At 44.5% G+C, this 26,024-nt stretch overlaps 1 protein-coding gene and 1 pseudogene across 4 annotated transcripts in view; both read right to left on the reverse strand.

The window, feature by feature from the left end:
- The window catches only part of PPP1R9A (protein phosphatase 1 regulatory subunit 9A), a 333,162-nt gene that overhangs the window by 110,908 nt on the left and 196,230 nt on the right, over nucleotides 1-26,024 (reverse strand). For all 4 annotated transcript variants that reach the window (XM_040352313.1, XM_040352312.1, XM_040352310.1 and 1 more), the window contains exons 7-8: nucleotides 14,550-14,702; nucleotides 9,235-9,288 (exon numbers count right to left, since the gene is read on the reverse strand). In XM_040352313.1, coding sequence (XP_040208247.1) covers nucleotides 9,235-9,288; nucleotides 14,550-14,702 — 207 coding nt within the window. The remainder of the gene's footprint in view (nucleotides 1-9,234; nucleotides 9,289-14,549; nucleotides 14,703-26,024) is intronic.
- On the reverse strand, nucleotides 6,727-6,857 carry LOC120942203 (annotated as a pseudogene).

A 26,024-nucleotide genomic window follows, 5' to 3' on the forward strand; every position in this document is an offset into this window, starting at 1 on the left:
CAAATGATCCACAATGGCTCAAAAAAGATATGGTCCAGAAATATTTAGACAGAAAAAATGTGGATAAAGCACTTGGACCAGATGGCATCCACCCACGGATCCTAAAAGAATTGAGCTCTGTAATTTCAAAGCCATTGTTTTTCATTTTTAGGGACTCCTTAATGACTGGAATGGTACCACTGGATTGGCGTAGGGCCAATGTGGTGCCCATATTTAAAAAGTCTTTACCAAGTAACTATAGACCAGTTAGTTTAACTTCTATAGTAGGAAAGATACTGGTAGAATTTAATAAAAGACCACATAGCTGAGTTTCTGCTGGAAACACATATTTTAGGCAACAGACAGCATGGATTTATGAAAGACAGAAGTCAAACAAACCAGATTTCCTTTTATGAAGAGGTAAGTAAAACCTTGGACAGAGGAGTGGCTGTGGACGTGATATACTTAGATTTTGCAAAAGCGTTCAATACAGTTCCGCACACACGGCTAATGTGTAAGGTAAAGTCTACAGGATTGGAAAGATCAATTTCTAAATGAATAAAAAACTGGCAAAAAGACAGAGTCGTGGTTAATGATTCTTACTCTGAATGGTCTAAGGTTATCAGTGGTGTACCCCAAGGTTCAGTGTTGGGACCCTTACTATTTAATATCTTTATTAAATGATATTTCGTCTGAGATCAAAAGTACCATGTCTGTCTTTGCAGATGACACCAAGCTATGCAGTGGAATAACGTCCTTACAGGATGTCTCCAATTTACAAACCAACCTCAATGCTCTGTCTAATTGGACAACCAAGTAACAATTAAGGTTTAATGTTGATAAATGTAAAGTTATGCACCTGGGGGCCAAAAAAATGCTTGCATCATACATACTAGGGCAGGGGTGCACAACCAGTGGCCCGAGGGCCACATGTGGCCCGCGGAGCCCTCTGATGTGGCCCGCGGTCTCCTGCTCTGAGATGGAATAGAATAGAATACTGTTAAAGGTCAGTTTTATTACTAAAATCACAGTGTATATATGGGCATATCTGTTCTGCAGTGGTTACTGAGCTGCTTTCAAACTGATCCGCAGGTTCAGAGCAGTTTACCTGCACTGAGCCATAGACTTCTGTTATTACCTGCGAGTTTGGTGAGCTTTCTGAAAGTGCACCAAACCTGCAGAATATAATAGAAGTCTATTGCAAAGTGCAGGAAAGCCAAAGGTACACTGGATTGCACCAGCGGTGCGGGTAAACTGCAGGGCATCTGTGTGGAAGCAGCCTTGGGCCCCTTTCACAAGGTCAGTCCAACCCAATTGGACCCTCCATACACCTCTAAAGCCTCGTACACACGACCGAGGAACTCGACGGGCGAAACACATCGTTTTCCTCGTCGAGTTCCTTGTTAGGCTGTCGAGGAACTCGACAAGCCAATTTTCTCCATTCCCGTCAAGGAAATAGAGAACTTGCTCTCTTTTTGGCTCGTCGAGTTTCTCGACAGTTTCCTCGACGAAAATGTACACATGACCGGTTTCTTCGGCAAAAAAATATCTCCCAGCAAGTTTCAGTCGTGTGTACGAGGCCTAAGGAGTGGCAGATGTAAACCGACTTGTGTCCTACCTCCAATCCAATCCGGAAAAAAAGTATAGAGTATAGTGGGCAGTGTCCATGTCCGCTCTTCATATACTGAGTAGACACAGACCTGCAATCCGCCCACACCGCTCATTGTTGCCTGCGACCGGTTACCAAGTCGCTTAAGTGGCCCCCGCTCTTCAAAAGGTTGGGCAGCCCTGTACTAGGGGGAATACAACTGGGGGAATCCACAGTGGAGATCATAAGCTCAATAATAGCATGCAATGCCAAGCTGCGGTTTCCAAAGCGAGCAAAGTCCTTTCTTGTATAAGAGAGGTATGAACTCCAGAGAGAGAGATATCATTTTGGCTCCCTGTACAAATCATTGGTAAGACCTCATCTGGAATATGCAGTTCAGTTTTGAGTACCAGTTCTCAAAAAGGATATCGGGGAACAGGAGAAAGTGCAGAGAAGGGCAACCAAACTGATAAGAGGCATGGAGGAGCTCAGCTATGAGGAACTGAATTTATTCACTCTTGAGAAGAGGAGATTAAGGGGGGATATGATCAACATGTACAAATACATAAGTTGTCCATATCGTGAACTTGGTGTTGAGTTATTCACTTTAAGGTTATCTCAGAGGACAAGGGGGCACTCTTTACGTCTAGCGGAAAAAAGATTTCATCCATAAATATGGAAAGGTTTCTTCACAGTAAGAGCTGTGAAAATGTGGAATAGACTCCCTCCAGAGGTGGTTCTGGCTAGCTCAGTAGATTGCTTAAAAAAAAAGCCTGGGTTCTTTCCTAAATTTACATAATATAACTGGATACTAACATTTATAAGTAAATTTGATCCAGGGAAAAACCGATTGCCTCTCGGGGGATCAGGAAGGAATTTTTCCCCTGCTGTAGCAAATTGGATCATGCTCTGCTGGGGTTTTTCACCTTCCTCTTGATCAACTGTGAGTGAAGAATTGTGCATATGGGATTGTACGATTTTTTTTTTTTTGGTTGAACTAGATGGACTTGTGTCTTCTTTCAACCTGACTAACTTTGTAACTATGAATTTAGCACATATGGCGAGTTAGGGGAGGAGTGGGCTGAAGCTCAAAAATATTTGCCAAAAGTGGCCTTTCCATGTTGGACCGTTTTCTAAGCTCCAAGGCAACATAAACAGTTGGCTAAGAAAACGTGTGGACAACTGAAGGACTGCTAGAGTTTTAATAGGTAATGGTGATGAAAAGCAGGGCCGATCCTGGGCAGGTTCACGGGGTACAGCGCACCCAGGCGCCACAGAGGTGGGGGCGCTGAAGTGCCAGAATGCTCCCCTTTCGCCTCCTCCTCCTCTTCTTGTCTGTGTCCAGAGGCAGCTCTCTCCGCCGGCAACTGTGCTGCCGCTGTGTTTCCTGCCCAAGTCCATCCTCCCTCCCTCCCTTCCTCCTCCTTATATCTGCAGTCTCTGACCATCTCCTGTATTATATCTGCAGTCTCTGACCATCTCCTGTACTATGTCTGCACTCTCTGACCATCTCCTGTATTATATATGCAGTCTCTAACCATCTCCTGTATTATATATGCAGTCTCTAACCATCTCCTGTAGTATGTCTGCAGTTTATGACCATCTCTTATACTATATCTACAGTCTCTGACCATCTCCTGTACTATGTCTGCAGTCTCTCACCATCTCCTGTACTATGTCTGCAGTCTCTGACCATCTCCTGTACTATATCTGCAGTCTCTGACCATCTCTTGTATCATGTCTGCAGTCTCTGACCATCTTCTGTACTATGTCTGCAGTCTCTGACCATCTCTTGTATCATGTCTGCAGTTTCTGACCATCTTCTGTACTATGTCTGCAGTCTCTGACCATGTGGGGGCACCAGAAATATTTCTGCACCCAGGCGGCTGTGACCCTAGGATCAGCCCTGATGAAAAGTTTACTATACGGTAAACAATGCCATAAAGAGAGAGCTTGGCACTTGGAACTTTCAACCATGGTTGCACGTCTATGGCAACCTTGACAGTTCTTGGAGACCATAAGATGATCACTATTATTGGGTCCACCACTTGTGGCTGAAAACTTTTATTGATGACTGTCACAGGCCGTGGCATTTTTTTTGAGTTGCTTTTTTTGTAAAATCACAGATGCTTTATCAATGATGGACAACATATTGGGCTTAAAGCGGAGCTCCACCCTAATTACAACAGTAGTTTAATTAGACTGCCGCTATCTAAACTGCTAAAAACGGATGTTTTTGTTTTCTAAATATGTACAGTACCTGTACATTAGTGAGCCTTCCAGTCTGCATCGTTGCAGGAATTTCTCGGGCATTGCGTGACTTCCTGTTCGATGCAGTGCACTCTGGGAGCTTCTCTCCATAGCTTCCTGTGTTCACTGCACAGCTGCGATATCAAATATCGCGCTATTTCTTTGCCGTTGTCATGGCAACACAGACGCTCCCGCCTCTCCTCCCCGTTGCTCGTGCGCATGCGCGAGATCGAGCGGTGGATGCTGGGACATCAGCATCCACCCAAACAAGGAAGTGCCTGCTTGTGGGCTTATGCCCACAGTTAAAATGGCAACTGAACAGAACGGATAATCTAAGTACATATTTCACACAGAATGGCAGCGGAGCGGCCGCGGAACACCAAAAACGTGAGTTAACAAAATAACTGGCATTAACCATTTAAATAGCCCTAAAAAAAAAACGTTTTTGTGTGGGAGATCCGCTTTAATAACCACGGGCCAGTGACAACCAGACAGGAAACTTCTTTCTCAGTCGTTTGCACTGAAATATCCACTTTCATTAGTCTGACCCATTTGGAATGAATCTATTCCTTTCCACATATGGCAGACTCTGATTCGTCTATGTTTTATCATTTCCTGATAATAAACATTTATTGTGTTCCTTCTATTCCCGTCATGCCTAGAAGAAAATAACGCTATTTGCTTGCGTTCTGCATGTTCGCGTTTCTAAAATGCTTCCCTGTAATTAAAAGTGCTGTAAATTTTTCAGCAAGAAGATTGAAATAACGGCTAAACATTCGGATGCCGATACTGAATGACGAGCCCTGCTGTGCCAAACCATTACGCTGTTTTCAATACATTGCAGGCACCACTGACTGTTGAAGGCTGTCCAGGGAAAATGTTAAGGGCTGAAACACACTTTTGCACTGCCGTGTGTTGCGGTAATGGTCACGTTGCTGCAGCACATGTTAATGCACCTTATGTGAGTTTGCACATTGCAGTGCCATTCATTTTGAAAGACACCCAACACACTAGACAATGGTTTCCAAACTGTGGCCTGGAGGCCAGATATGGCCCTTTGCTTGCCTTTATCTGGCCCTTGGAACACTGGGCCAGATTCACAAAAGAGATACGACGGGTGTAATGGATCTCCTCATAGAATCAGTTACGCATAGATAGGCAGAAGATCCGACAGGTGTAATGGACTTACACTGTCGGATCTTAGGATGCAGTACCGCGGCCGCCGCTGGGGGGAGTTTGCGTCGTAAACCAGCGTCGGGTATGCAAATTAGGAGTTACGGCGATCCACAAAGCTTTTTCCCGTCGTTACGTCGTCGCGAGTGTTAGATTTCCGTCGCAAAGATAGTGCACCTTTAACATGGTGTAAAAGTACTCCACCATGTTAAAGTATGCCTGTCTTTCCCGCGTCGCTTTTGAATTATTTTTAAATTTTTTAATTTTCCCGGCGTAACTCTTTTTTCACGTCGCGATTCATAAAACGTCGGCGCGTCGTAATTTCGCGCAAAGCACGTCGGGAAATTTGCGACGGGAGCATGCGCAGTACGTCCGGCGCGGGAGCGCGCCTAATTTAAATGGTACCCGCCCCATTTGAATTGGGCCGCCTTGCGCCGGACCTGTTTATGATACACCGCCGCAAATTTCCAGGTAAGTGCTTTGTGGATCGGGCACTAAATAGGAAAAATTGCGGCGGTGTAACGTAAACCGGTTACGTAAAATTGCGCCCGCTCTACGTGAATCTGGCCCACTATTCTTTCCACTGACAGCAATAATGGGACATTATTTCTCCCACTGATAACAACAATGGGGCACCATTCCTCCCACTGATAGCAAGAAAGGGGTACTATTCCTCCCACTGATATCAACAATTGGGGAACTATTCCTCCCACTGATAACAATTTTTTTTTTCTGTTGAAAAGCCTGTGGCGTGCAAAACACAACCCAAAAACTCCACCCGGTGCAGGGAAAAATGTGCACACACATAAAGAGTGACATCACAAAAAACTGCGACGGGTGCATACGTCAGTGGTCCTCCGAAAAGGACCCGTCTCTGATCCCCCGGGGCGTTAGGCTCCTGACAGGGAAAAGAGTTACTGTGGTCCATACAGCCGAAGCCATATGGACCCATCTTGGTCCAAGCAGCCGAAGCCACAAGGACCCAACATCCTCGGAGGGACTGCCGAAACAGAACCCTCCTCGGTGAGGCTCCCCCGAAGGGAGACCCCATGAGAGCCGGTGAACCTAACCAGAAGGCCGAGTCTACCAACTCCCAAGACTTTCAGAGACCGGCCCGAGGACCAGCACCCTACTCGCCACACATAAAGTGCAAGCACCAAAACAAAAAGAGTGACAAACAAAAACAAACACGGGGGTAAAATAATAAAAGAAAGTGGGGGGAAAGGAAGATGGGAGAGTGAGGAAAGTGACCAATGTGAAATACGGCCAGGAAACAAAAATTCCACTGGTCCTAGCCAAAAGGCCCGGCCCAAGCGGCAGGTGTGAAAAGTGTGTTGTGGAGATCAGTGACCTGAAGGTGCCCCTCAAACACTTGTGCAATGTATGGCACCCCTGGACTGCCACTCCAGGGGCACAATCTCCACGGGCTTTTCAATGGTCCCTAGCCCCCGGTCCGGACCGGCAGCACCCTTCCCAACCAGGAAGGTGGGAGAAGAGGTCGGGGAGAACCCACCTAAGCAGGCTCTACCCACAACCCCTATCTCTCCCACCTAATCACATTCTGGAAGTACTACCCGCTCCTTCCCGGTTAAAGGAGAAGCAAGGGTTCCCTCCAGAACAACTGACTGGGGCAGATACCACCAAATCCAGGCCAACGGCCAGGGACCCGGCCTCTTGGCTTCGACCTCATGCCTCTCTGTCCCGATCAGAAGGCTTCCACCTCCACGCCAACAGGCTTAGCGTCCGCCGACTGCCATCCCTTTCCCCCTGCCACAGGGTACCGGGGACAGTCAGCTTAGCACCACCTATTGGCAACTGATAAGAACAGATACTACACTTGATCTTAGCCAAAAGGCCGAGAAGTTATAACAATGGGGCACTATTCCTCCCAATGATACCAACAATAGGGCTTTTTTCTTCCCACTGGGCCAGTGCTGCCTACATTTTTGTAACTTTCTTCCCACAAATAGAGATTTCTTTTGGTGGTTTTTGACCACCTCAGCGGGTCAAAAACCACCAAAAGAAATCTCTATTTGTGGGAAGAAAATTACAAAAATGTAGTTTGTGGATAGTGTGTCATTCAAAGTGCGACAGCGCTGAAAGCTAAAAAATATCCTGAGTAGGAAGGGGGGGAAAGTGCCCGGTATTAAAGTGGTTAAAGGGGTGGTTCACCCTAAAAACTACTTTTTCTTATTCCACTGCCCCCCCACATTACAATCCGATTAAGGCTCTTATTATTTTTTTCATGCTGTACATACCTTAGTACAGCATATTCACCCGTGCATCCGGGTTGCGAGTCCCGCGGTAGTGGGCGTTCCTAACATGTGTGTGATTGACGTTTTGCCCAAAAACGAGCTCCCCCCCGTCGCGTAAGCCGTGTCACGATTGGCGAAAGGAGCCGAACGGCGATGCGCATGCGCAGTATAGCGCCGACTCGCCGTTCGGCTCCTTTTGCCAACCGTGACGCGGCTTACGCGACGGGGGGGAGCTCGTTTTTGGGCAAAACGTCAATCACCAGCATGTGAGGAACGCCCACTCCCGCGGGACTCGCAACCCGGATGCACGGGTGAATATGCTGTACTAAGGTATGTACAGCATGAAAAAAATAATAAGAGCCTTAATCGGATTGTAATGTGGGGGGCCAGTGGAATAAGAAAAAGTTGTTTTTAGGGTGAATCACCCCTTTAAGCAATGTTCTGGGAGTATTCCAGTCAGGCTTCATATGTAAATGGCCTACACCTAGAGCAAGGGCTTTATTCAACTTTAGTCAGAGCTGCTCAATTTGTTTTTATCTACAGACACCCCTAATTTGCATAGGCAGTTTTGTGGTAAAGGTGAACTATCCCTTTAAGGCTACATTTACGCCTAAGCATCACCTTATTAAGTGTTTTTTGGAGCAGAATTGCATGTTTTAGCAGCTTTCGTCAGGCGTTTTTTCAGGCGTTTGTAACTTAAAGGTGTGGGATGCAGCTACAAAAGAGGCGGAGAGCTGCTGTTTGAGCAGAAAACAAAATGCTTGCAAAAAAAACGCTAGAAAAAAGCTCATGTTGCGCTTTTCAGGCATTTCCTATTGTAGTCTATGGGGACAAAAAACTCTCAATTGTGCCTGAAAAATGTCTCCTGTATTTTTTTGGAGCGACAGGCGTTTTGCTGCAAGCAACAGGAGGCTCAGGAGTCAACATGTGCCATTGAAAACAATCGTTTTTTTGCTTGTTGAGCGTTTTTGAGCTTCGAGCTACAAAATTCTCATGCCGCGTACACACACGACCGTGTTTCATGACGAGAAAAATGCAATTTTTTAAATTGGTCATTAAAAACGATCGTGATGTCGCCATTCGAATGGAACTTCCCCTTTATAGTGCCGCCGTACGTGTTGTACGTCACCTCGCTTTGTTCAAGCTTTTTTTTTTTTTTTGATCGTGTGTATATGCAAAGCAGGCTTGACAAGAATCACATCAAGAAAAACGTTCTTTTCTATGACATGAATAACGGTCGTGTGTACGCGGCATCAAACGCAAAAGGAAATTTCTCATAGCATTTTTCTCTACGAGAAAAATGGCCCCTGTCAATGAAAAACCTGCTCTATTTTTTCTCTACGTTTTCCACGTCGCCGTCTTTCTCGTCGTAAAAAATGGTCATCTGTAGGCTTTAACGACGGGGGAAAAAAACGCACATGCTCAGAAGCAAGTTATGAGAAGGGAAATTTGCATAATCAGCCCAAAGGGTGGCGCCATTCGAATGGAACTTCCCCTTTATAGTGCCGTCGTACATGTTGTACGTCACCGCGCTTTGCTCAAGCATTTTTTTTTTTCACGATCGTGTGTAGGCAAAGCAGGCTTGACAAGAATCACATAGAGAAAAAACGATTTTTTCCATGACATGAATAACGGTCGTGTGTACGCAGCATCAAACGCAAAAGGAAATTTCTCCGTCATTGGTCATTTTTCTCTGCAAAATCATTTTTGCCAAAATCGCTAATAGAAACAAAGCTTTTAATACCTTAACACACACACACACCAGTATGATTTCCACAATCCTGATCCCTTTCCTACATCTTAAAATAATAATATAAAAAAAAAAATCAGCCTGTCGCTTTAAGGGTTAAAGGTTTTTGTTTTTACACGTTGTCCTCGCTCTGCGCCCCGCGCCACAAGGAGTAAGCCTGTTAAAGACAACGACATGAAATGCGCGGCTCTGGGCCTGTTCAGCATGCTAAAGAGGATCGCTGTGCATTCCCCTCTTACCTTGGCTTTCAGCTTCTTAATCTCAGCTTCGGTGACGGCATGTTTAATCTGTAGCTGTAAAATAAAAATGAAAACAAAATTCAAATTAAAAAAATGAAGAGAAGAATATAAGAGGATCACAAATTGAGCAAAGGCTTTGGTGCTTGGGAAGCTCACACGCTGGATTTGCAGCAGAAGGCCGGCAAGGAAAGCTGCAGTGCAGTAGGCTGTAAATTTAAATGTCTTACTGCAAAAAGAAAAAAAAAAAAAGATTGTTTGGCTGCTGAGCTACAGATGAGAGCGCTGCCCTGCGCCTGCCATGTCACATGGAAATGTGTCTGTATTGAACCACATCCATCCTGACACAATGAGACGAAACGACAACATAAACATTCCCCTGCGACGGGCGCTCACAGTGAGTCATCCCTTACATAACACATCATAAAACGCAGCCCCCAGTTAACGGTTTCTTCACTGCGGTGGCAGCCCCAGAGAGGACTGGAATCCCCATGGCTAATGAGGAACCACATATCCCAGCACACCCTGGAAAGGGTTGTCAGGCAATGCTGGGACTTGTAATTCCTTACAGTGGTTGTAAACCATTACATATAGCCAGTGCAGTGACTGGCCTCAGGTGCTACACACAGATGAAACAAATCCTCCTACATAAGCTGTACCTGTGTATCTGCAGATTCCAGATTGTATGAAGCTTGTATTAAAGTGTTTGTATGCTTACCTTAGATAGAAGACCCCGCAGCAGTCCTCGTCCCCCCCTCTGGCGGTGACATCTCTCCCGTGGGTTACTTCCGGGTTTTGCGGCTCCGGAGCTGCTATTGGCCAGAGCCGCGATGACGTAACTCCCGCTTGCGCACATAGGAGCCGCCGGTAACGGCACATGGACTGAAGCAACAGCACATAGGTGCCATTGCTTCAGTTTGCCCCAGTGCGGCACATGCAGGGGACAGGGAATATCTCCTAAACCGTGCAGGTCTAGGAGATATCCTGGGTAGCTACAGGTAAGCCTTAATATAGGCTTACCTGTAGCATAAAGTGGTTGTAAATGGTTTACAACCACTTTAACTGTCAGAAAACAGGGGGCGGAGAGCTGAAGTTACACTCTGCAGAGCTCAGTGAGGAGAGCTCTGAGAGCTGATTGTAGGGAAGGGACACACCCCCCTTCACACAGCACAAAGGAACAGAGCTGAGGCTGTCAATCACAGACTGTGTACTGGAGATTCCTTCTCTGTCACCTTTGTTAGAGGTACAAGGAGGTTAGCGTTAGGGTTACAAGAAGGGTTAGTGTAAGGGTTACAGTGAGAGTTAGTGCTCAATTTAGTTTTAGGGTTTTAGGGTTAGTGGTAGGAATACAAGGAAGGTTAACAATTGGGTTACAGAGAGGATTAGTGTTAGGGTTATGGGGGTTAATGCTAGAATTACAGGGAGGGTTAGTGTAAGGGTTACATGGAGGATTAGTGTAGGGGTTGCAAGGGTACTGTTAGGGTTACAGGGAGAGTTAGTGTTTGTGTTAAATAGAGTGTTAGTTTTAGGGTTAAAGGGAAGGTTAGTGTAAGGGTTATAGGGAGGGTTAGTGTAGGTGTTAAAGAGAGAGTTAGTGTTAGGGTTGCAGGGAAGGTTTGTGTAAGGTTTATAGGAAGGGTTAGTGTTAGGGTTACAGGGAGGGTCAGTGTTAGTGTTGCAGGGAAAGTCAGTGTTAGTGTTACAGGGAAGGTAAGTGCAAGGGTTGCAGGGAAAGTTAGTGTTAGGGTTACAGAGAGGGTTAGGGTTGCAGAGAAGGTTAGTGTAAGGGTTACAGGGAGGGTTAGTGTTAGGTTTGCAGGGAAGGTTAGTGTTAGGGTTACAGGGAGGGTTATTGTTAGGGTAACAGGAATAGTTAGTGTTAGGGTTATATGGTGGGTTAGTGTTAGGGTTACCGGGAGGGTTAGTGTTAGGGTTATATGGTGGGTTAGTGTTAGGGTTACCGGGAGGTTTAGTGTTAGGGTTATATGGTGGGTTAGTGTTAGGGTTATATGGTGGGTTAGTGTTAGGGTTACAGGCAGGGTTAGTGTTAGGGTTACAGGCAGGGTTAGTGTTAGGGTTACAGGCAGGGTTAGTGTATGTGTTAGACTAGAGGAAGGGTTAACCACCCTGGCGGTGTGATTATGTCAGATTTTTTGGGTCTCAAAGCAGTACAATTGTTTTGCAAGGAAATTTGGCGTTTTATATTGTAGGCCTGTAATTCTTAGGAATAACTCACTTATATCTGTCCAAACAAGAGTCTAGTAGACATCCCGGGTATGATAAAGTTTGAAACACAAAATCATAAATTATAATATAACTATAAATAATTATAAAAAAAATAATAATATAATAATTATAATAAAATGAATTTCCCCACTATTCACTATCGCTCAATTCTGCAAGTGTTCTTATTTACTATCGCTGTTTTCTAGCTGTCTCAAACCACTTTTGACATAAAGGGACACTTTTTGGTTGCTATGGACAATCTCCAGTTTCCAGGTAGAAAGAACAGTATATACAGTATAACATAAAACTGCATGCAGGACACTGTAGAAAACACTAGGGACAAATGGGATATGAAATCATTTCATACAGTAATGTAATCTGTAAGTGTACTGTATGTATTGTGAATCTTGTCATTTTTGAATTTGCCGCCAGGCTCCGCCCCTGTGAGTCGCGACCCTCGTAGGGAACGGAGCCTGGCACACAGGCATCGGGCGGAGGACACAGCCCCTGGACATAGCGAGGGGACATAGCAGGATCCTGGGGACAAGGTGAGTATACTGCACCAGGATCAGGGGTCAAGTCCTGGGGAAAAAAGTGTGGGAACTCCCACTCAAGATCCACTCCCCCCACCAAAAAAAAAAAATGATCCGCTCATATGCATAATTACTAAACCGCATGTTTTTTTTTTCCGATCCACTGTACCACTGTAAGCAAGTTCTTTCTAAATCCCGCAATAACTCGCGGCAGACCTCCGCAATGTCTCCTGGGAACAATGACAAAAGCTCCCAGGAGACATTGCGGCATCGAGGAAGTGACGGAATACCCGCACACTACCCAATGAATCCATATACAGGAAGCGGCCAGTAACATAAAGGATTACTAAGGTTCGCCTGCCCCTGACAGTGACTCGAGCTGGGCATCGCCGCTTAGTGAAGGATTGGCTCGGCTGCTCTCGGCTGCTCTAGTCCTGCAAAGGGAACTGAGTTCCTGCTGTGAAAAAAGTGCAGGAACTCTGTTCCCACGCGTTCCCGCAGGACTTGAGCCCTGACCAGGATCCTGCAATGCAATCCCGAGTGTGGCTCTGGGTTACTGTTAATGGTACTGAAATTTAAAAATGAGCCACACTCGGGAATACCGCCAGGGAGGCTACTGTGAGGGCTGGAGTTAGTGTCACAGGGATAGACAGCATTTGAGTTTCAGGAAAGTTACTGTAGTTATAAAGGGGGTTAGTGCGAGGGTCTCGGGAGGGCTAGTGTTAGGGTCACAGGAAGGCTTAGTGTTAGGGTCACATTTAGAGCTGGTGTTAGGGAAACAGGGATTCTGCACTGAAAACTCTCATCACTGAAAGCCAATGTTACTGAATATTTCAGATTATGTAATAACATTTAGAAAGAGAAGAAATGCTGGAACATAGGAGGCATTACAGCTGCACAGGAAGATCTGAGCCATAAAGCTTTCAGCAAGGATCTAATGCGCAGTCTTAGCTGACGATCCATTAGGGCTCTGAGCTATTCTTACCCCTCGATTTGTTCTGCGTTTTCTCCGAGAAGGAAGCTCTGTAATTTGTATGCGTGTGCTGTCGGAGAGAACTTGATAATTATAGTATTTATATGTACTTTCCTATTGAACAATACTTAGGAACAGAGTGAAAACTCTCTTGGAGATAATCCTGCTTTGTGAGAAATGTATGGGGAGCCGATGCGGGGGACTAAGTCCCATTTCAGATTTGACATTTCATGGACATGGACTCCGGTACAGAGTTCTAATGCTCCCTGTGGGGTTTATTTAAAGGAAACCTTTCATGAGAGGGCAATGTAGGCAGCCATGGCCATGGACATTACATTCACTCTCAAATCGAATTTTAAAGTATTTTTGTACAAAGTTCATCAAGTCATAGAAAGTAGAGAGAATTTTCATACTATCTGTATGCATGTGCATTCCAAAATCTATTAGTGTCATTAAAGCGGAGTTCCACCCAAAAGTAGAACTTCTGCTTATCCGATTCCTCCCCCCCTTCGGTGCCACATCTGGAAATTCGATTTTTGAAACAAAAACTATTGGATATGTTTTATAGCAAATATATATATTTTTTATACATGTTTTTTTTTTGATTTATGTTATTGTTTTTTTAATGTTTTTTTTTTTGTTTTAACGGTTTTGATGTTTGTGATTTTATTGTTGTTATTGTATGTATGGCAAATGGCACCTGATCCCGTCGTCGGGCAGCTTTTTGATACTTATGTGATTTAATGCTTAACAAAAATATTCAATAAACAATAAGAGCATGGAGGAGATTCCAGGAGACAGGCAGTTACTCTAGGAGAGCTGGACAGATCCGTAGACGGTCCTTAACCCATCGGCAGGACCAGTATCTGCTCCTTTGTGCAAGGAGGAACAGGATGAGCACTGCCAGAGTCCTACAAAATGACCTCCAGCAGGCCACTGGTGTGAATGTCTCTGACCAAACAATCAGAAACAGACTTCATAGGGGTGGACTGAGGGCCCGACGTCCTCTAGTGGGCTCTGTGCTCACTGCCGGACACTGTGGAGCTCGATTGGCATATAATTGGCAGTTTTCTCGACAAAAAACATATACACAACCGTTTTTCTTGGCAAAAATGCTCTGCCAACATTTTTCTTGATGGAATTTTCTGAGGAAAACGGTCGTGTGTACGAGGCCTAACAGCTGAAAGTTTCCCTGCCGTCAGAATACAATGATCAATTCCGGCTGCTATAGCTGCTGGCAGTGTTCAAACCAGAAAACGACAGGCTGGTTGCACTGAAGTCGATCAAGCAGAAAAGGGGACTTCCTCTCTGGCCACGGGACAGTTGTCCTGATTGCAAGATTTCCCCTTACCCCTCGTTCTAGTGGCAACTCAAAAAATGTGGATTTCCCATCACTTTCTTTCCCCACCAGGACAGATTTAGAAGAGTGAATCTCCAGTGGGGACACAGAGAGCGATCAAAACCTGACAAGGAGTTCTAACCATTCCTTACTCTATCCGAAACAAATACAAAAATTGGTTATTCATACATTTTAAACCATTACTGACCACTCAGCTATTGAAAATAAGAACATTTAACGTAATTACCTCTTTAAATTTGTGAGCCAGCTTTGCCGCATCCACATCAGAGGAGAACATTTCATCCCCTTCCGGAAGATCAAAAACTTCAATGGCCATTTCTCTTCCTGGAATTACCGGACCAACATCTTCATCGTCTTCATCCGTGGCGTACTCTCCTGTCTGGGATAAAACGTGACAATGATCAGCATCATGTGACCTCCCCCAATGATACTCATAGAAGTGGTAATGGGGGGTAAAAGAGATTGCCAAAGTTCTCCTCTGCCATAGGAACCTCTATCTTCTGATGGACTGGTTCCTCCTGCAGATCCCCTTAGACATGTGCAATTCGTTTAGTTCTGAAATAATTTTTTAATTAATTTTGACAAATTAGTTAACGGGTTGTAAAGGTACAATTTTTTCTAAATAGCTTCCTTTACCTTAGTGCAGTCCTCCTTCACTTACCTCATCCTTCCATTTTGCTTTTAAATGTCCTTATTTCTTCTGAGAAATCCTCACTTCCTGTTCTTCTGTCTGTAACTACACCCAGTAATGCAAGGCTTTCTCCCTGGTGTGGAGTGTCGTGCTCGCCCCCTCCCTTAGACTGCAGGAGAGTCAGGAAGCTCTCTATGTTGCAGATAGAGAAAGGAGCTGTGTGTTAGTGGGCGTCCTGACTCTCCTGTAGTCCAAGGGAGGGGGCGAGCACGACACACCAGGAAGAAAGCCTTGCATTACTGTGTGGAGTTACAGACAGAAGAACAGAAAGTGAGGATTTCTCAGAAGAAATAAGGACATTTAAAAGCAAAATGGAAGGATGAGGTAAGTGAAGGAGGACGGCACTAAGGTAAAGGAAGCTATTTAGGAAAAAAATTGTACCTTTACAACCCCTTTAATTCCAAAATTTCCAAGTTTCGGAAATTTTTAATTTCCGAATTTCCAAATTCTTGAATTCCGAATTTTGGAAATTTCGAATTCCGAAATTTCTATATTTCGAATTTCCAAAATCTCAGAATATTCGGAAATATGAAAATTCTAAATTTCGGGAATTTGAAAAATCCGACATTTCGGAAATTCTAAATTTCGGAAATTCAAAAATTTGAAAATTCAATGTTCGGAAATTCGGAAATTCGAATTTCGGAATATCGGAAATTCAAAAATTCTAAATTCGGAAATTCGAAAATTTGGAAAATCCAAAATTCAGAAAAATTCGAAGGTTAGGAAATTCAAAATGTTCTAAATTTGAATTTCGGAAATTTGAAAATTCAATTTTCGGAAATTCAGAACTTCAATATTTCGGAAATTTGGAAATTAGGTATTGAAATTTCCTTTCAAATTTGCCATTAGTGAACGTAACGAAAAAGGAATTCATCCGAATGCCGGATCTAAACGAATGGAACATAACGATCTAATAATAATAAATAATGAAAACTTTTTATTATTATTTATTATTAATTTATTCCATTCCATTTGTTTAGATGCGGCATTCGTTAGTCTAGATAATTTCGCAACTTCAGATACATTTGTATTTGTTACATTCACTAACAGCCAAATTTGAAAGGAAATTTTAATACCTTTAATACTGATTTTCTTTCTTTTTTCAAATTTTCGGATTTTAGAAAATTCTAAATTAGAAAATTAGAAAATCTAAAATTAGAAAAGTAGAAATTCCAAAATTAGAGCTGGGTGGACCAAGGAGATCAACACTCCCAAAGCTGTCGGCTTCCCTGCGGATTGTTAAGGAACTACAAGGCCCATCATGCCTCTGCCATTGGGAGTCATGCTTATAACTGTCAGCCTTGCAATGCATCATGGGACTTGTAGTTTCACAACAGCTGGAGAGCCACCTTTTGAACACGCCTGCTTTAACCTCTTAACCACTTAAGGACCGCCTCCTGCACATTTACGTCGGCAGAATGGCACGGCTGGGCACAGGCACGTACCTGTACGCTGCCTTTAAGAGCCCAGCCGTTTCAGATCCAGTCCGAAACTCCGTGACCGAGCCCGCAGGACCCGATCGCTGCTGGGGTCCCGCGATCGATCACAGGAGCTGAAGAACGGGGAGAGGTGTGAGTAGGGAACAACGATCAGTGACGTCACGCCTACAGCCACACCCCCCTACAGTAAGAATCACTCCCTTAGGGCACACTTAACCCCTTAATGCCACCTAGTGGTTAACCCCTTCACTGCCATTGTAATTTTCACAGTAATTGGTGCATTTTTATAGCACTTTTTGCTGTGAAAATGACAATGGTCCAAAAAATGTGTCAAAATTGTCCGAAATGTGTCCGCCATATGTCGCAGTCACAAAAAAAAATCGCTGATCGGCACCATTAGTAGTAAAAAAAAAACTATTAATAAAAATGCCATAAAACTATCCCCTATTTTGTAAACGCTATTCATTTTGCGCAAACCAATCGATAAACGCTTATTGCGATTTTTTTATCAAAAATAGGTAGAAGAATACGTATCGGCCTAAACTGAGGAAAAAAAAAAATTATATATTTTTTGGGAAAATTTATTATAGCAAAAAGAAAAAATATATATTTTTTCAACATTGTCGCTCTATTTTTGTTTATAGCGCAAACAATATAAACTGCAGAGGTGATCAAATACCACCAAAAGAAAGCTCTATTTGTGGGAAAAAAAGGGCGCCAATTTTGTTTGGGAGCCATGTCGCACGACCGCGCAATTTCCAGTTAAAGCGACGCAGTGCCGAATCGCAAAAAGTGGCCTGTTCTTTGACCACCCAAATGGTCCGGGGCTTATGTGGTTAAAGTGTTACCTAACCCACAACAGTAAAATCTGTCTTTATATGCAGTAAAGCAGGGTCGGTAACCTACGGCCCACCGCCGCTAAATGTCCAACGTGTCAGTGCACGTAATGAATTCACATGCACCCGGCCCAAGGACATTTTTTGGAGGTTGGCTTTCTTGGGCCAACAACCGATGCGGATAAGAAGCAACTCGCCTGTTAACCCCCACCAGCGGGAGGGGACTCCCCCCCTCCCGCCGCCTTCCGCGGCTCTCCCGTCCCACATGTGAGGTATCGCTGTGATCGTTAGTGCGAGAGCAATAATTCTAGCACTAGACCTCCTATGTAACTCTAAACTGGTTACCTGCATAATTTTTAAAGCATCGCCTATGAAGATTTGTAAGCAACGTAGTTTGTCGCCATTCTACGGGTATGCATAATTTTAAAGCATGACATGTTAGGTATCTTGGGCCAAATCTTCAAAAGAGATACGCAGGCGGATCTGCTGTTCAGCCTGCGTATCCCTGTGCCTAACTTTGAAAACGATCCTCAAAAGGATTTTTCCAAAGTTAGGCAGAAAATCTGACATCTGTAAGACACTTACACTGTCAGATCTTAGGATGCAGTACCGCATCCGCCGCTGGGGGCATTTCTCATTGAAATGCCGCTTTGCGTATGCAAATGAGTACTTAAGCAGATCCACAAAGCTTTTAAGCATTGTGGTTTCTGCGTAAGTTCCGATTTGCTTGCGCAAAATTAGGGCTAGTTTTACAATGTGGAAAGTTAGTCCACCATGTAAAACCAGACCTTTTTTTCGATCGCCGCGATTTTTTTTTAAATTTTAATTTTTTTTTTCGGCGCGTATTTTTTTTTTTTTTCGACGCAACTTTATTGTCCCGTCGCGATCCACAAAGCCCGGCGTAAATTACGTTCGCGCGCTGCCCGTCGGGAAAAATGACGTCACATGCATGCGCAGTACGTCCGGCGCGGGAGCGCGCCTAATTTAAATGGGAATCGCCCATTTAAACTAGGAACGCCTTGCGACGGACGGAGTTAAGTTGCGCTGCCGCAATTTTCCGGGTAAGTGCTTTGAGAATCGGTACTTAATTTCGGAAAATTGCGGCAGTGTAACTTAACTCCCTAAAGTTACGTTAAGCAAGATTTTTGAGAATTTGGCCCCTTATTATTATCTTATTATTTATTAGCAGGTGAATTCGGCCCTACATGCATTCACATACATTGAATCCGGCCCTTAAGTGGAAAAAGGTTGCTGATCCCTGTTGTTTGATCCTGTCTTCTCTGATCCTCCCCTTCATTCACTGTCCCCAACCCATCTGCTGATAGTACAGAGTCTTTGGGGCACTCTGCACATGCTCAGTTTGGCGTGTATTGCTAGAGTTATTTTTTTCTTGAGAGGTGCATGTGATCAGCACAGGGCAAATCAGCACTGTCCAGACACAGGTTCAGGGGTCCTGCAGCCTCATAGGACAGTCAGAGGAGAATGAAAACTCCTCCTACAAGTTTTAACCAGTGCTTGGCCAGATCCTGTTAGACGTTACAAGACTGCTATATACTGACGATGTGAAAAGGTATTTAGCAGTTTATATTTAGTAAAATAATTGCATTTCCATGTTCTGTGTACTGTGGGAGATCAGATATATTGAATGCAGGGTCCTGGGTTTAGTAACACTTTAAAAAAAGGCAGATCTCAACTAAAATTTATTGTGAACCTAATGGGGCAGATCCACAAAGATCTGCCCCGGCGCTGCGTATCTGAGATACGCTACGCCGCCGTAACTTACTTTTGTTGGTTTGAATCCTGAAAGAATTTGCGCCGTAAGTTACGGCGGCGTAGTGTATCTCTTGCGGCGTAACGGCGCCTAATTCAAATCTGGGAGTAGGGGGCGTGTTTAATTTAAATGAAGCGCGTCCCCGCGCCGAACGAACTGCGCATGAGCCGTACCTAAATTTCCCACCGTGCATTGCGCTAAATGACGTCGCAAGGACGTCATTGTTTTGACGTGGACGTAAATTACGTCCAGTCCGATTCACGGACGACTTACGCAAACAATTTTTTTTTTTTTTTAATTATACGCGGGAACGACGGCCATACTTAACATTGAATACGCCACCAAACAGCAGCTTTAACTATACGCCGAAAAAAGCCGACTAGAGACGACGTAAAAGAATGCGACGGCCGCTCGTACGTTCGTGGATCGTCGGAAATAGCTAATTTGCATACTCGACGCGAAAAACGACGGGAACGCCACCCAGCGGACGCCGAAGAATTGCATCTTAGATCCGAAGGCGTACAAAGACGTACACCTGTCGGATCTAACCCAGATGCCGTCGTATCTTGTTTTGAGGATTTAAAACAAAGATATGACGCGGGAAATTTGAAAGTACGCCGGCGTATCAGTAGATACGCCGGCGTACTAGCTTTGTGGATCTGCCCCAATGCATTTAACTACCTAAAGTTTCAAGCTATTTCCCTTAGTTTTTGCAGCAGCATCTAGAAGCTAAAATGGATATCACTTAAAGCAAGGACAATAAAGTACGGTATATAAAGATACAATAAAAAGATAACTAAGATACAAAAAAAAAAAAAAAATGGAGGAATGCTCCGAGTTCATCTTGTTCTCCTGTACGTTTCATCCCCGGAGGGCAGAGCTATGAAATCACATCAGCCACAACAATAATGAGAACATGGGGGGCTCGGAACACCGTGTCTCTCACGGAACACGCGCTCACAGCCCAAATAAATACGCGTTAATTATTTGTGAGGATGAAAAGAGCCTTTTCAGACCTTAACAGCTTGATTGCTGCTGGTGGGAGAGTATAATGGTCATGATGACAAAGCGAGAACTGGAGTTATTGGAAGACCTATAAAAACTGAAAGAACATTATAAAGCCAAAACTTTTTTTTTTAGATTTGGATGTTTATAGTGATATCAAAAGGCTCACTGTTTATTTTTCTAAAATAATAAACAAATACAATTTAGAGCCGGTGACTTGTCGTTAAGGTTCCCCTATCGAGATGGTTCCTGTAAGGACTGCGCAGGCGCAATCCTTGCCGACGGAAATCTCCGAACCTCGGCCGGCATCCAGGCTCATTCTTTAACATCCCTTCGGATTGGAGGATGTTAAAAAAAGAGCCAGGAGGCCAAAAGAGCGGAGCCACTTTCCTCAAATTCCATGTCGCCCTGGATGCCGGCCGAGGTTCGGAGATTTCCGTCGGCAAGAATTGCGCCTGCGCAGTCCTTACAGGAACCATCTCGATAGCCGGAACCATATCGTCAGATCACCGGTTTACACTGGGGCGACTCGTCAGGCAGTTCAGCCGCCTGACGAGTCGCGTCCCATTCTATGCAATAGAACCATTCTAATAGGAGCGACGCTAGAAGTCATTTTGCTAATCGCCTCTGAAGTCGTCTTCAGGACGACTTGCAGAGTCGCCCCCGAAGTCATGCCGCTGCAGTGCGAACCGGCTCTTACCTGTTCTGCGCACAGCAGTCCCAATCCTCCTTTTCTGGGGACCCGCTGTCAACACTTCTGGCTTCTCCCTCCTCCCTCGGACGGGGGGACTTTGAGTACCCCCACTAGCAAGCTGGGGGGCGGGATGGGGGTATTCATGCAGGCTCTATCCCAAGCAGCACTGTGTGCTTCTATTGACAAACATAGTGTGGCTGGGCCCTGCCCCCCTGGTCCCCCGTCAATTAATTTGATTGACAGGTGCGGGAGCCAATGACTGCTCTCACACAGCCCAATGAGGAGAGAGAGCCACGCCGCTAATCTCGTGCACAGTGCTGGACCAAGATCGGGCTCAGGTAAGTTGGGGGGCTGTTGGGGAAGCTACACCTTAAAGATTTTTCACCTTAAGACCCTTTCACACTGCGAGCGCCGTCCGTTAGCGCTAAATTGCTGCTCGTTTTAGCGGCGATCTAGCCCTGTTTGAGTGGAGCTGCTGCACCGCTTTTCGGCCGCAAGCGGGGCACTTTTAATCCCCAAAGAACTTTTTTGTAAGGATTACTATTATATGATTTATGTTGAATCTATCAGCACATTAAAGGGGTTATAAATGTACAATTTTTTTTCCCTAAATATCTTCCTTTACCTTAGAGCAGTCCTCCTTCACTTACCTCATCCTTCCATTTTTCTTTTAAGTGTCCTTATTTCTTCTGAGAAATCCTCACTTCCTGTTCTTCTGTCTGTAACTCCACACAGTAATGCAAGGCTTTCTCCCTGGTGTGGAGTGTCGTGCTCGCCCCCCTCCCTTGGACTACAGGAGAGCCAGGAGAGTGTTTGTGTGGATCACTATCTTGCGATTTATGCTGGACATTCATTTTTGGATTTATTTTGGACTTTCATGTGTATTATTTGCACTAATCGAGTATCATAATGGTATTAAATATGTTATACTTTTTTTTGTTTGTTTTATTGAGTCATTAGGGTAGATAAGAATAATTTATTATATTATAGTAAAGTATTATATTATATTAATAATTATTTATTGAATATATTTATTAACAATAATTACTATAATGCAATAATATTAATACTAATAAACTGACATGTTTTCCTTTAAAAGTGAACTAGTAAAAATATATATATTTTCTTAGAGGTAATAAACAGTTATTTTTTTATATTTATATTACACTGTGCTTCAACAAACAAACTAAAGGTTACCTAGTTAGGGCTTACATGTACGGTAAAGTGTTACTAAACTCAGTAATATGAAAATAATTCACCCCCCCCCCCCCCCCCAGAGTGCCCACAGCTTATAAATCTTCTTTTTACATTAAAATATTACCACTATATGAATGATCTGTATACCACAGTGTAACGGAATGACCCATGACAAACAGAGACTTTGGAAGGATGAGGGGTACTCCTGTGCCAGCGTCATTAATAACTCTTATGTCTAGGGTCACCTTATGTCCGATAGGGCCATAGGGTGACTGAGAAATTATATCCTAAATTACAGGACAGGGGACATTACTGATAGCTCATATTGCAGGAGATATTGCAAAGTGTTGGTTTATTCTATGACTCATCTCTCTGTGTAGACTGTTGACATGTTAAATGAGGCTGGCTCTTGAAAGGCCTTTCATTGTGTGATAACACTGCTTAAAGCCTATTGATGCTCAGAGGTGAATACCTTTCTGTCGGAGACAGACCGTCTGTCTAAAGATGTGGATTGAGGGAAATTCATTGTGTGATTGTGTTTTGTTTGAATTCTGTTAATGAAGGAATGTGACCTCTCAGGTGCAGTGATTAGGTCATGATAATTATAGACCGGCGCCGAAATGTCTGGAATGTTTAGCAATTAGCCCATCTGAAGGTGTATTGAAGCCCCCCCAGGGTGTGATGTGTGGGTGGAGAGTTTGATTGTTCCTGTGATCACTGAAACATGCCTTGAAAACTGTATATAAACTTGAGAGCTAACCATTAAAAGTGTTCATATATTTTGAAACCAGAACCCAGAGCTGTGTGTCTCGGTTATTCTTGGAAATAGGATGGATCGGGTCCTGTTGGTTGGAGTGTCAGATAAGCTGTCGTGGGTTGATGGAAGGTCGTAAACGGTGGTGACCGTTACACACGGTTACATGATAAACTGCACAGTTTCTCCCATGCTAAGCGTTCAGGTAGGAGGAGATTTCCACCACAGCCTGTATACACGCCCACATATGCGATGTCAATGTCATGTGACCTGGCTAGCTCTGAGAACAAGTAAATGTTCTCTCCAGCATAAAAGACACAACTGAGCATGTGCAGGTTGGCTGCCCTGCCTGTGTTAGGTGGCCTTCCCCAGATAGACAGTGCAGGAGGGGGAGGATCTATACAGAATAAAACAGACTTTTTAATCACTCGCCGATCGCCGCATGTATATACGTCCGCAGAATGGCACAGCTGCGCAAAGTGAATTTGCCCAACGTGCGCGCACCCCCCCGCCGCGTACTCAGTGAGCGTGCCCAAGGGTCCCGCAGACTCGATATCCGCCGGGTGCCATTGATCATCTCTATGTAAACAAGGCATTTCCCTGTTCTGCCTAGTCACATCGGGAGCAGTGATAACTGTCGTGTCACTCGTTGCCCAGCCCCCACACAGTTAGAATCACTCCCTAGGACGCACTTAACCCCTTCCTCGCCCCCTAGTGGTTAACCCCTTCCCTGCCAGTGTCATTTACACAGTAATCAGTGCATTTTTATAGCTCTGATCGCTGTATAAATCACAATGGTCCCAAAATAGAGTAAAAAAAAAATCAGAAGTGTCCGCCATAATGTCGCAGTCTTGATAAAAATCGCAGATCGCCGCCATTACTAGTAAAAAAAAAAAAATATTAGTAAAAATGTCATAAATCTATCCCCTATTTTGTAGACTCTATGGCCCGGATTCAGAAAGACTTACGACGGGCGTATCAGTAGATACGCCGTCGTAAGTCCGAATCCGCGCCGTCGTATCTTTAAGCGTATGCTCAAATTGAGATACGCTTAAATGTTGCTAAGATACGACCGGCGTAAGTCTCCTAAGCCGTCGTATCTTAGTACATATTTACGCTGGCCGCTAGGTGGCGCTTCCGTTTATTTCCGCGTAGAATATGCAAATTAGGTAGATATGCCGATTCAGAAACGTACGTTTGCCCGGCGCATTTTTTTACTTAGTTTACGTTAGGCTTTTTCCGGCGTATATTAGGCGCAGCCAATGTTAAGTATGGACGTCGGGACCGCGTCAAATTTTTCAAGTTTTACGTTGTTTGCGTAAGTCGTCCGTGAATAGGGCTGGGCAAAAGTTACGTTCACGTCGAAACCAATGAGTCTTTGCGGCGTCATTTGGAGCATGCGCACTGGGATACTTTCACGGATGGCGCATGCGCCGTTCGGAAAAAGCGTCATTTACGTGGGGTCACAATAAATTTACAAAAAACACGCCCACATCTAACACATTTGAATTAGGCGGGCTTACGCCGGCCAATTTACGCTACGCCGCCGCAACTTACGGAGCAAGTGCTTTGTGAATACTGCACTTGCCTGTCAAAGTTGCGGAGGCGTAGCGTAAATAGGATACGCTAAGCCCGCACATAAATACGCGCTCCCTACCTGAATCTGGCCCTATAACTTTTGCGCAAACCAATATACACTTGGTGTAATTTTTTTTACCAATAATAGAAGAATACGTATCGGCCTAAACTGAGGAAAAAAGTATATTTTTTTATATTTTTTTGGGGGATATTTATTATAGCAAAAAGTAAAAAATATTGTTTTTTTTCAAAATTTTCGCTCTTTTTTTGTTTATAGCGCAAAAAATAAAAACCTTAGAGGTGATCAAATACCACCAAAAGAAATCTCTATTCGTGGGGAAAAAAGGACGTCAATTTTGTGTGGGTACAGCGTCGCACGGCCGCGCAATTGTCAGTTAAAGCGACGCAGTGCTGAATCGCAAAAAATGGCCCGGTCATTGGGCAGCCAAATCGACCGGGGCTGAAGTGGTTAAACAATGCAGAGGATTAACCCCTTAAGTTCCACAGTGAGTATAACAAGCATGCTATGCTGCATATACAGACTGATTTTACCGTTGCGGGTTTAGTAACACTTTAAATAAGGGAGACGGAAGATAATTATTGCGTGTCTGTTAGCTGGTCGACAAATCTGTAAGCCATCCTCAGTAACAGAAAAATAATGTTCAGTTGTTATATTTGGAGACGCTACAGAAACATTTAGTTCCTTAAAGGTTTGGATGATAAATGGAAGTAAAGCATGCAGCGAGCAGAGGCGTTCTCGCAGGAGATTGCTCCCTGTGCCATACTCTGCCTGCCACAGAATTCTGATTGGAGTGCAAGACACGGAGCTCCGTCTAATTAGAATTCCGTCCGCAGCTTCTGTGTAATTTGATTATCTGCTGCAGGAAATATTTATTACTTGTATTTATATTAGTGACAGGCTCTAGAGATTTAATAGCCTGTTTTGTGAAAGCAAAGGCGGCTCATCAGGGGAAATTTGAGTCAGGACTTCACAGCGCTTAGGGTACACTGCCTTGGGGTGTATTTCGGGTGGCCTGACCTAAATTTCTTTGTGTCTACACTATAAAAATGCGGCATGAGATAGAATTAACACAAGGCCTAGTCTCTTAGGTTACAGGACAAACTCAGCCCTACCTCCCTGACCCAACCATAGGTGTGCGCAGTAGGCTGACCACGTGTCCCGGATTGCCCGAGATAGTCCCGGATTTTGCAGGTCTGCCCCGGGCACATTCATTCCAGGACAATACAGTGTCCCGGAATGAAACTCACACAGCCACCCCCGGATCGATCTGATGCCCCCAAAAAAGGCTGCCACATCACCGCTTTACTCACTGACAGTACTTGTCCTGGCCAAAAATGCCTGGAGGAGCACAATCCCCGCCCCCTGCTTGTGATTGGAGAAATCATAAATCCCGCCTCTTGTGTCCAATCACTGTGCTGTGATTCGTTACAGCACAAGCTGATTTTTGGGAAGGGAGGGTGTCCCTGAATAGTAGTTTGGAAATGTGGTCACCCTAGTGCGCAGGGGGTGTGCCAGGTGTGCCTGGGCCCACCCTAATCACTACGTGTGGTGCAGATTCCCCCTACTGCCTGGGCTACCCCCCTCTGTTGCCCCCACCCACCCCACGGTGCAGCTGGCTTCCCTCCTCTCCTCTCAGCTGCTGCCGGGGATGTTTCAGAATGAAGATTGGGGGAAGAGGCTTGTAAATATGTAATTTACCAGCCCCTTCTAAATG

The sequence above is a fragment of the Rana temporaria genome, chromosome 5 (genome assembly GCF_905171775.1).
Source record: "Rana temporaria chromosome 5, aRanTem1.1, whole genome shotgun sequence".
NCBI classification, from domain to species: domain Eukaryota; kingdom Metazoa; phylum Chordata; class Amphibia; order Anura; family Ranidae; genus Rana; species Rana temporaria.